This window comes from Lissotriton helveticus, chromosome 2_1, assembly GCF_964261635.1.
Source record: "Lissotriton helveticus chromosome 2_1, aLisHel1.1, whole genome shotgun sequence".
Taxonomy (NCBI): Eukaryota; Metazoa; Chordata; class Amphibia; order Caudata; family Salamandridae; genus Lissotriton; species Lissotriton helveticus.
In genome coordinates this window covers 885,101,025-885,113,362 of record NC_136059.1, presented here as the reverse complement: position 1 = coordinate 885,113,362, position 12,338 = coordinate 885,101,025, and the positions used below count along the sequence as shown (strand labels likewise).

The following is a 12,338-nucleotide window of genomic DNA, read 5'->3' as shown; positions in this document are numbered from 1 at the left end:
ATCACTGCAATCTCAGTGGCATAACACAAATTGTTAGAGGTACAATGCAAACTTTGAAGAAGTGGCTTTAAGAATTTGAACTGGACTTGACGCTTCAGAGCCATATCAAGCCATATTAAGTCCTCAGGAAAAGTAGGACCCCACTGAAGTGCATCACTTCAGCGAGCTATGTCTATTGCCGAATTGCAAAAGTTAGATTTCAAAATAGTAAATCGATTCCTTGCAGGTTTCCTTCTCAATTTCAAGGGATTCATGACTTTAGTGAGTTACACCACCATGTCAAAATCCACATAATTAAAAGAATAATAACCACAAATGTCTGCGTGCCTGCCTAACCTTAAACCAACACAATTTCCAGTATTGCAAGGTTTGTCGCTTTTAAAATATTTATAAATAATGCACCTTCATTTTTTCCTTCTTTTACCACAGGAATAGAGACTCTTCTCCCAGTAACCCCCCCTCCCGCCCCCTTCCTGTACACTCCAAGCAACTAAGGGGATGTGGGGATTTTTCATACCAAATTTACGTAATCACACTAACATTTTCTGGAGAAATTTTAGGTGCATAAATGGGATGGAATAGAAGAGTGGGGTAGGAGGTGAAGGTAGACTGCAGAGGACAAGATATATATACAAACATCAAGTAAAATAGATGAGCATCCTTCAAAATGAGAAAACATTGGGTTATAAACAGAATATAAGTAGCATTGATATCAGCAAAGAGAACATTTTCAGAGCAGTATCCAACTGAAATATACTAGTACAAAGCAGAAGACACAAGAGTTGCAAAGGAAAAGTATGACTCAAAGATGATGCCAAGATTTTAGACAGATAAAAAATGCACGCTGAGAGAGAGAGACATTAAGAAGAAGAGAGAAATAAGGATGTCTTGCAGGTAAGAACAGAATTTCCATTTTAGGTAGAATAAATTAAGTAAATTTTTGGACAATCAGGATGTTACAATGGAAAGAAAGTATGCCATATGTTTGTGATACACAGAAGTATGTTTCTTGCATCACACATGTGCTGGCACAATGCCATCTGACGTGAGGTACTGTCTCTCTGGCGTTACTACGGCTAACTGGAGCAGAGCTTTCACAAGGAAGTAAAAAACTAAACTGAAGCCAGAGAGATGCTCAACAGTTCTGCCTCGGGGCTATTTTAAGGCTTGTGACAATGGTCTTGACTTACCTATTTTAAGGCAAGGATACCAGAGATGTTTGCATGTTTCTCAGAGATAAATATATATATCAAAGAAAAGGATTCTTAGAGGCATAAACACAGCCAAACAGATGGTTGCCAGGAAACTAATGCCCAACCGTTTCTCTACATTTCACGTATATTGCAAAACTTGTAAGAAATGTAAACAAGCATTTGCAATGCAGTAGGTCTCACAATTGCGAGATTTTTAGCTATTGGCATTGTAAATGACAATGCCTTTTATTTATGTGTTTAAAAAACCTCCAATAATAAGAGGCAGTGTCATTTACAATAACAATAGGTCAAACTTTCTAAAATGCAAGACCTATTGCATAGCAAATGGTTGTTTACAAGCGCCCCATGCTGAGCTTTCATGTAAATAGAGGCCACGTCCCTTTTTTTGGACAAGCCGTGTCTAAAGAAAGGTCCGCGACCGCTATTAAAGTGAAAGCGCAATATGCTGCGCTTTCACCCAAAAAACATTATTTTGTCAAATTGACAAATAAGTGCCTATTTTAGTAAAAACACCCTGTGAAAGCGCGCATGGCACGCTGAATGCGCTGAATGTTGCGGGAAAGCATGTAGGGCCTGCAGTAGGACAAACACATTAAAAAAAATAGAAAAGACGTACAGTGTAACAACCAAAGTAAAAGGGCCAGTCCTCATGGGAGGTTACAGATGAAGACATGGTGGTACCAAGGAGGGACTAACAAGTCTATAAACAAATCAGAAGCCAGCATTTATGAAGAACAATGACACAAGCCAATGACAAATATGGGCGGAGAGTGTGCAGGGCTTCAAATCCATTCTCCAATATAGCATGCCTCGCAGAGCAGCTCATGCGCTGCCCCAGCTCGACCTAAAAAGACAACATAAGCTGAAAACAAATGAGGTCTTTGAGTTTCCAGAACTGGAGATGTATCATAAAAATGGAACAAGCTGCACATAAACATCTATCTGCAGGCGTCAAGGCTGCATGACCTCCATACGAATTTAAGAGTTCATTTTAAATGTCCTTATTTTCCTGGTTGATAACTTTAACCGAAACACCTAGAAATGGCTCTTTTGTTCTTACCTCATAAGACCAAACACACTGGGTTCCTCCAAACCGCCTGACACATCTGCCCACTTCAACATCTTCATGAGTAGTATACATCTCTCGAAGGCATTCCCCAATGTGTGGCACCATTCTGCGTAGAACCTCTCGACTAAAAATCATTCCTGGACCTCCCATGCAAAAATTCTCCCCAGGCTCGAGACCTAATTTTCCAAGTTCTTCAATATTTCCAAGTCCAGTCTGTCCCAAATAGAGAGGTTTACTGCTGTTCAATGAGCGAAGAAAGTCTTCTAGTTTTTCACCTACAAAGAATAAAACAGAAACAGCATAACCGTTTACTCAATGTACTGCTTTTATAAGCACATTGTTTTTTTAAAAAGAGTTAGTCATTATAAAATAAGCCAGAATTTTAATGATTCTGTTTAGGGCACATCATTAGATTTTCAGAAAGTCGTTGATGTAAACAAAAGCCAAGCATAGAGGCAAACTGTTTCCATTATTTGAGCGAGTTTCTGGCCTAGTTTGTGATCAGCTGTTATGTGCTCATACCTAATAATAGAAACTAGGATACGAAGATATCAAACACAAAAAGACACAATCTTATAGCGGATATTTCTTGATGGCTTTCTTAAGAACCAAAATATTTTCGATTCTACAGGTTTACCAGCATTTTGTTCTAAGTGCTCTCTGCAATAGCAACAAAAAGACATCCCTCATTTAATTCTCTGCTGCGGGTGATCCAGGGCCATTTGCATTGCTGAACAAAAGCAGACCACTGTCAGATCTATAGAGTTGGTATAAAATGCAATGCACTGAAACCATATCGTTCTATATATACATTTAAACAGGACATAACTCACAAGTGTTCCAGAAATGGCTTTCCATTACATTTATTTCATTGGCAGGTGTAACTGCTCTCTAAAAATGCTGCAAATGGGATCGGTTTTTAACAAATAATACTTTTGCAATCCTGAGGCACATGCTATCAGTTAAAAGTTAAAAGATTGAATTCTACAAAGCAATCTGAAAAGATGGCTGCCCTTTGCTTGAAGGGATAAACCATCAGGGCAACAGTCCTACATTGTATAGCATCTGGTAGGTAACCGAAGGTCACAGTTGAGTTGGACAAGTTCACATCAGCCAATTGAAATGTAAGGCAAATCGTCACGTCTTTCACTGAGGTGAACGTTTGCCTTCTGTTCCAATGGAAATCAACAAACCTCCTAAAACATAAAGAATGGCTGACAGAAAGGATGAACATAGCATTGCATGAAAGCTTTAATGACTTATAGTGCAGGATCCGTTTCTTATTTTTTACTGTTTTGGGGGGATCCTTGAATCCACTGAATGCGATGCTTTACACGATCTGATGCGCCACAAGACACTTGGGTGGAACCCGAAGGCTTAATGTAAGTCCAGTGTTGCAGTGTTTTTTTTAATTTCACTTGTTAGTTATTGAGGACTACTTATGCTTTCTTCTAATGCCTCTTCCAGGTGCGCCTTCTCTGCTAGGGCGAAGGAGCGCTGCCCCACTGCTCTCAAAGCAGTGCAAAAAATAAATAAATTATAATAACGTAATGTTTTTAGCATTTTATTTTTCTGTGCTGGCTTAGGTGTGGGGCAGGGTTGGGCTGTCCAAAGCAGGGGGGGATTGGTGGGCAATCTCTAACTGCGCACAATGATTTGGCCATCCGCCTTCCCCTCCCAAACAGTCATGCGCAGTTGGCATGTCCTCCACCTGGCTGTATTGCACACCCTTGGTGGAGAACATCACAGCCTCCCACTCCCTTTCTGAGCGCTGAACCCCGGCGCTCAGACCTCTGATGATGCAGCTGTCATGCTGGTGACAGGAGCTTTGTGATTGGCTAGGGGAATCTGGGAGCCGGTGTGCTTCCTGCTTCGTCGCAAGAAGGACAGAGGAGCGACAGCGGCAGTACCCAGGTAAGTGCAATTTTTTTTTCCATTTCTAACCCCCTACCTACCTCCCTCATTCGGTAGTAGCTTCCACTGGCCCCTCCAACGATAATTATATTTTTGTTGGTCCCAATCCACCATCTTTCGCCCCCACAGCCCTGCCCTCTTCCACGTGGTTCTTTTCTGGCCTCCTGCGAATTTTTGCTTGCATGCTGTTACACTGAAGGTGTATTACAGAGGTATCTCTCCTTCATAATCTGTTCATTTGTTGAAATATCTTTAATACAGAATAGTTTAAAAGAAAGACTGATAAGGCCTTTACAGCAAAGTCTTGTAAAAAATATTTTGTGCAATTTTCTTGCATACAACATATTTCTAGGTGCATCTTTACAAACATCAATGTATCAGCATAAAATCAAAATTCAGAACCAATATTGGATTACAAACTGTGTTCTTGAACACCCTCGCCCTTCTCCTTTTTCACACAAGAAGTGCCATTAAACTATCACAATCTGAACTAACGCAGCATTTTTTAAGCAAAAGGCTGACACAAAAAGAGAGCATTGACTCGGTTCACATAGTTTTAGAGAGCACTGATCCGGACATACTGAATCTACTGACAGATCTCTCCAAGAACTGCAGCCTCTCCTGCCGAAATATATATTTGGCCAACCTCCATTGCAAGCAATGAGAATATTCAGATAAGACCACACTAAGATTGATAAGTCTTATTATTCTTTCAGACTTAGGGAGCTGCCTCAATTTCAAGCTCAGCCTTACATAAGAACAACCATGATTGATGTATTATAATACCCTGGACATGCCTCCCTCCTGCAAATGTAGCCCACTTAGGACAGTTTGTTTAGCATGACCACCCTCACACGCATGACGACAGCGTGAACTGCAAGAGCTCATATACTTGCACCAACCAAACGATGCCTTCTTTGTGGGACTACTTATGGTACGGGATTTATTACTGGATCATGTATTTGTGTTGAACAATGAGACTTCCGTGGGCTGTGTATTGTCAGTTGCCTGGAGAAAAACAGTCATGGGCCCAGCGTACATTTCCAGCTGTGACTTTAGCATTGAGACATAATGTACAGTTGTCACCCGTTTGGTTATCTTCACATCAAATATGATTAATGTATTTGTTGCGCAAGTAAAAGCCCAATGTATCTCTGATATGGTACTAAGAGCAAAATGGAATGGAATCTGTAACTCACAGCGGAAAAGCTCTTGTAACCTACTTCACTTCATGCATTTCTTGCAAGCATACATCACAACATCACTTGTACTCAGTGTGGAACTACAAATGTGACAGTGGTACTGTCTGGATACGTGCATGTGGACGCCAATTAGAGGTAGCCAGAAGAAGTGGCAGCAGCTTTGTTTGGTTTGCTCTTTGGTGCGACGGGCACTGCACTTTCCAACCCTGGTTATGAGGTCAGTGGTAGAATCAGAAGGCAAAGAGGTCTCTCATTTACTTTCGGTAATTCCCACTTCTCGCGGTTCCCCAGAAGCGAAGGAACAATTGGGAGGCTATTGAGGGTCTATTGAACGGACAATGGGTCAAGTCGGTGATGTCCTCAGGCAGGCAAAGGGAGTGTGATCTCGCTTTTGCTGTCTTGATTTTTGGGGAAATTGATCCTCCTTGAGGCTTACAGTACTGTGTACTCCCAGGGCCGCACCCGCAGCACATGTAACTTTGAAAACAGGCTGCTGCTGAAAAAAGATGCAAGCATCATATACATAGAAAGCCTTGACCACACAGCACAGTTTGCTAGTTAAACGTAGATATGCTGCTTGACACCATAAAGATGACAGACACATTGCATGAGCAAAACAAAGAATATGTGCTATATGGTCAGCAATCACATAACACATGCTTTCATTGATGTACATCAGTATGGTGGACAAGTTTCAGGTTGGCTCAACTGATTGTGCGGTTGTAGTGGCCTCACTTCAAACGTTCACACTTGCCTGCACTTCTCTAACACATGATCAACAGGTTTGGGACTGAGTGAACAGTGTTGTGTGCAAACTATTTATTGGTTATTCCTCGTAATCTTGCACAGCATTTATGGTTGTGGAACGTTCTCCTTCAAGATAGGAAGACCAGTCACCGGTCACAAGAGCTTCAGTCTCGCAGTCATTAGAGCAGGCCTGAGGTGACACTCGCCAACAGAACATCTCTGAAAGCTGTTCCTCAATGTTCCCCAAAGCTCTGGTTCAACTGGGCATGTGTGTAACCAGTAGCTCATCCGAGCCTACCTAGATGACAGTATGAAAAAAACAGCCTATGTATTTCATTATACATCCTCTTTCAAGCGATCAGTGAAAACCCTTTAGCGAGATGGTGGAGAGAGCACCTGCTCAAATTTCTGCGCGATATTCAAAGCAATGGGATTTAGAAATGATTATGAGAAAACAGCACTGCCAGAAGATCCTTGGATCTGTATCCCCCTGGTCAGAAATAATGATTAGCCAACAATAAAAGACATACAAATCAATTTTAAATAAAATATGCTTATCACTCCTGAAATTATGTATTCCAGAGAGAACTTCAAGACAAAGCAAGGCTGGGAAAAGAACATAACTCAACCAGCTGGTGAATAATGAGATGGTTCCGCTCAGAGCGTAGAAATCAATGTAAATAAATGTATCATCCTCTTGGCCTGCATTACATACTTTACATATTTATTGTTTACGGACAAGAACAAATGACAAAGCCTATTTGATTACTTGCAATAGTGTATATAAAGTATACATTACTAAATCAGAGTGTGACGGCAGAAAACTGTTTTTAAAAGTCAAAATAAGGAAAAGTGATTTTCTGAAGGAAAAAGTGATTTTCTGAACCCTGTACTTGCGTCTGTACCTACACTTCTTATTATGATAATTGCAGACGTTTTACAGATTGAATTTAAGTGAAATGTCCTGTTAGACCTAGCATCTTTGGTGCGGTTTACCCTGACTTTTTTTCCCTTTACCTCCTGTATGTTTGACGCTGTGGTGGATTTTGTTTTTGCTGATTTAGATGCTTTGGGCACTTTTCCACTGCTGATCAGTGTCAAAGTGCAAGTGCTCCCTGAGTAAAACGTTATTGTGATTGCTTATCCATGGATGTATGACATTACAACGCATTCTTTTACATCGCATGCTTTTACAACGCAGTTTTTACAACGCATACCATTACAACGCATAGTGCTTTGGGGCGCTGGATAGTGAATAGTTTAATTTACTATTCCAACTCCAGTCCCCGTGGATAGTAGGGAAGGTGTTGGACAGTAAATTAAACCTATTCCCTATCCTAGAGCGCCCCCCAGCGCAATGCGTTGTAATGGTTTGCGTTGTAAAAGTTGCGTCGTAAAGGTTGTTTCCCGACCCATGATTGGCATATTTGTATTACTAGGAAGTCCCTAGTAAAGTGCACTAAGTGTGCCAGGGCAGATGAATCAATTGCTACTAGTGGGCCAGTAGCACTGATTGTGCCACTCACATGAGCAGCCCTAAAATGGTGTCTCAGGCCTGCCACCGCGGTGCCTGGGTGCAGTTCCTAACTGCCATGCTGCCCTGGCCAGTGTCCACACTGGCAAGGCCTAACCCTTCCCTTTCTGTACACATTGGACACCCCTATAGAAGGTCCTAGGTACCCCCTGGGCAGGGTGCCGTGTATATGAAGGGTAGAGCATGTACTGGTGTGTGTGACATGCTCTGGTAGTGAATTACAGTCATTTTCATTTTTTACTATTGAGAGGGCTATCTTGCCCATAGGCTATAATGGGGAATGCTGAGTATAATGTTTGCCTGCATATCTTCCCATAGGATTCAAAAACAGAAGAGGGTCCCTGGAAAAACGTATTACCGGGAGGGGAAGGCAGGGAAACACACTAGAACAAGAACTAACCTCTCCTCGGTATCCACTTACTATGCAGGTAATATATCCATCATACAGTATCTATATCAACATTGTCCCAACACAAGAATTATTTAGAAAGACATATTCTTATTTATTCATTGTATAATCACAAAATTCATCACACAAAGAGACATCATCAAAAGAGATGCCTCTCTTCTTTTGTCGCCTCGTTTTGTACATGATTTTGTAGCTGTTTTTTGTTTATTGTCTTTCCCTTGGTATGGTAGTTGAAGTGTGGTTGATTGGTTTGAATGGATGATTTGGATGTTTGGTATAAAAAAAATGTTGGGAATGAATGACATATATTATTTTTTCTACTGTTTTTGTGGGGTTTGTGTAGATAGTGTTGTACAGAATTGATTGTATTGTATATAATGATGAAGCCTTTTTTGATGCTGTCTCTTTGTGTGATGAATTTTGCGATTATACAACGAATAAATAAGAATATGTCTTTCTAAATAATTCTTGTGTTGGGACAATGTGGATATAGATACTGTATGATGATATATTACCTGCATATTAGGTGGATACCGAGGAGAGGTAAGTTCTTGTTCTAGTGTATCTTCCCATAGATAGAAAATTAAAGTCTGATATCCCTGAACTCAGAATTTAATAACACATCTTTTAAGAAGGATGGGTTTTAAATCCTGTGTTTGGGAACAGCACTTTTAGAAAGTGGCTGTTCTCTTGTCTAACCTTTCTGTGTGCCTTGGCCTGTTTGTGAATTGACTGTCTGGTTTGTGAGTGACAGCGGCTGGGGAGCCCCCCAGGAGGGTGGATGATTCAGCCCTAGGCTGAATGACTGCATCTTGAGTGGTGGGAGGGGATAGCACCTGGGCCTGAATACAGCTGTTCCTTCCTTCCACAATACTCGCTCAACCTGCTGCTGGGCGGCTGATGACCCTACCCCTCTCTCTGAAAGGAGAGGAGAAGACAGAAAAACAAAGTGCTCAGGAACTGACCTGAACTGGTTCTGACCAAGCCAAGGCCTCTCTGCCTCTAGAGAACAAAAGAAAGACTGGTATAAAAAGGGCTACACAGACTACAGAAAATTAGATCATCCTGGAATCAAGAAGGAACCTCTGCCAAGGAGAAAGCAGGAAGACTGAAGAGGAAGGACTGTCCTGCTGTGTGCTTGTGGACTGACCTGCAGTTACTTTACTGCCAAGGAGAGGGGAAGGACTTTGCTTTGTGCTGTGTCCCCTTGCTTGAAGAGATCTCCAAGGGCCTGAAATGAGCTGGCCTCCTGTTAAGAACTCCCAGGAACAAAAGGACTTCACCCCCAGCTTCCCCCTGAACTCTGCTGAGTGAGTTCTGCCCTTCCTAGAGTGCTTGATCCAATTGTGAGGCCTCTGGCTGGAAGTTGTTGCCTGCTGTTTTGGAAGCTGGACAAGGAGAAAAGAAGATCTGCAATTTTCGTGCATCGCTCGCTTGCGGAGTGCATCCCCGACAGTGCGAGGAAATTCCCACCGCCGCGAAGAACGAGATCGTCGCAGCACCTGTTGCCGCTGCAAGAACCGACGCATCGTTCGCTTGCGGAACGCATCGCCCCAGTGCGGGAAGTTTCCTGTAACTGCGAGAACCGCGGCAGAGCCTGTCATCGCTGGGTGAGATCACTTGTTTGCGGACCGCATCACGTCGCTGCGAACATCGTCGCAGAGCCAACGCATTGAGGGGCCTCGAGAGGAGAAGATCGACGCTGTGCATCGCCACCGCACCTGAGATCGTCGCTGTCGCAAAGATCGTCTTATCGTGCCGGTGCGAGACGCTTCCTACCGAACCTGCGCACCGGAATCCATACAAGGTATAGCATCCCTCCCCATACAGACTGGATTCGTCACAACATGCCCGCTGTGTCCAGCGGGGCTGTCGCATCGCCTCCCCAGGGTCTCAGGAGTGACGCATCACTTGTTTTTCAACGCTGCAGCTTCCATTTGGAATTTTGTCGCATCTACAGGTACTTTGGACTAAACGTGACGCAACTGTGGATTATTTTGGCGCAAACCCTAGAACTCTTTGTAAATCATATACTTGAACTGTGTATGTTGGATTTTTGTCGTTTTGGTCTTGTGTAGTTTAGATAAAGATACTTTATTTTTCTAAACTGGTGTGGAGTCCATTTGTGGCGTTTTCACTGTGTTACTGTGAGTGTTAGTACAAATACTTTACACATTGCCTTTGATAAGCCTGTATGCTCGTGCCAAGCTACCAAGTGGATGAGCAGGGATTATCTAAAGAGTGTATCCCTCTTACCCTGACTAGAAGCAAGGGTCCCTATTTGGACATTGGTACTTACCTTTGCCAACTAGAGACACCCAGATCTAACATGTCCCCTTTTCGGTAAACATTTAGAGGCCATTTAACTACATTTGCATAAAGGAATAGGGCATTCCACTATTCCATGTTGCCTGGCCTCCTTACTTTTTAAGTCTGGCTATGTTAAAATCTAGATTGTGGCATAAACATTATCGGCGCCATCTTGTCCCTTTTCAGACTCGTACGTGCGCGTAAGCAGCAGCCATTTTGAATGCCATGGCCTCTCTGCCCACTCCCGATAGCCAGTCTCTCTCTCTCTCTTTCTCTCCCCCTCACTCCCCAGCCTCGCAAGCATCCCCGACAGCCCCCGGTCTCTCCTGCTTGGGTCATAAACGCACCCCCAGCGCGACCCTGTCACCGAGCCACATCCCGTGGTGCACCCCCTCACTCTTTCATCTCATTCATAGAACAGGTCCTTTGATAACCTCTTCCTCCCCGCCCGATTTTCCGGCCCGACCCCTGGCCATCACATAGCTCAACAGATGCAGTTTATTGCCCCCACTGCAGGAACTCACCCCACATCAAAGGAGCAGAGATTAATCAATACCTTCACACCCCTAGATCCGACCGATCGCCTACATCCCCGTTCCCAGCGGAATGTCCAGCTGCGCGATTGCCATCACATGCTGAGATCGGGGTGGGAACTCTACTGTAGATATGTGTGGGAACGGGCCTGGACCGGGGATTCCGAGGATGTCATGCAGTACTTCAAAGTAATATTACGGATGCAATGAATGCAATAAAACCATAAAACTGTGTATAAGAGGCCAGGCCTCAGAGATGTTGAGAGAGCACCTCGAGAAGATACCCTGTTGTCTGATTTGACGTGTTCTGTTCCGTCGGAAATAAACTCCTGTTTCCCGCTTTCCAGTCTCCAGCGCCTGCCTCTTTATTTGGTAATCGTGAGTTGGGTTAGAAGCGACTAACGCCGGGCAAACCTAGGAAAAGGGTAAAAGACGACCTGATCTGCCTGAACCCTTTTTCATCAATTGGCGTCCCAAACAATGGGCCCATCAGCGACACGTGGATCCAGTGGGAGAGGTCCCGACGACGGAGTGAACGACTGCAACGATCGGGAAGTGCACCTGCCCGATAGACCCTCGTCTGGCAGCCGATCATCCGAACTTCACTGGTTCCGAGCAGACCTCTCTCGAGTGATCTACGGTCCTGACTGGGAACCATCAGGAGTGCCACAGCAATTACGGAGAATAGAGGACGATCGGGCGCTGGAAGCGGAAGACGAGAAACTGTCCATACGGTCCGGGTAAGGTCGTGTAACACGACAAACTGTGAAATATTTGATTGATTGATTGGAAAATACTAGTATTACTCTCCGAATTGTTGGTTCTCTTGGAGATTCTCTGTCTGCAAACGAAGAGGAATAGAAAGTATTCTCTCTTCCTTTGCAGGTAGTGAAGGGTAGGTAACGCAGGCCTTTGGCCCCGTTGTAATCCGTCGTGCCTATTTTTTCTCCCCCACTGATTGATTGTTTGCCCGAACATTGCTTGTTCAAGGATTGTTTTCTCGAGAGTTCTCTGTCTGCAAACGGGGAAGGATAAAAGTATTCTGTCCTCCTTTGCAGATAGTGAAGAATAGGTAACGCAGGCTTTTGCCCCCGTTGTAACCCGTTGTGCCTGTTTCTTTCTCGCCACTGATTGTTTGATTGAACGGACATTAATTGTTCAATATTGGTTCTCTCTTTGAGTATTCCATATTTTGCGAATACTGCAGAATAGAAACATTCTGTCCAGTCTTCACAAAGTAGTGAAGGATAGGTAGTGCAGACTTTTGTCCCCGTTGTAACCCGTCATGCCTATCTTTTCCCCATTGGTCAGTAGTTGGTTCAGCCCGGACCGCTTATTAGAGGTGGATCATCCGGCTCCTCTGGAGGGCACCCCTAATAAGGACATGTTTTTAAAATATGGACTAG

General features: G+C 43.5%; 1 protein-coding gene across 2 annotated transcripts in view; it reads right to left on the bottom strand.

Moving 5' to 3' along the window:
* CHSY3 (chondroitin sulfate synthase 3) overlaps positions 1-12,338 on the bottom strand; it is a 749,858-nt gene that overhangs the window by 610,386 nt on the left and 127,134 nt on the right. For both annotated transcript variants that reach the window (XM_078675615.1, XM_078675614.1), the window contains one exon: positions 2,275-2,558. In XM_078675615.1, the coding sequence (XP_078531741.1) occupies positions 2,275-2,558 (284 nt within the window). The remainder of the gene's footprint in view (positions 1-2,274; positions 2,559-12,338) is intronic.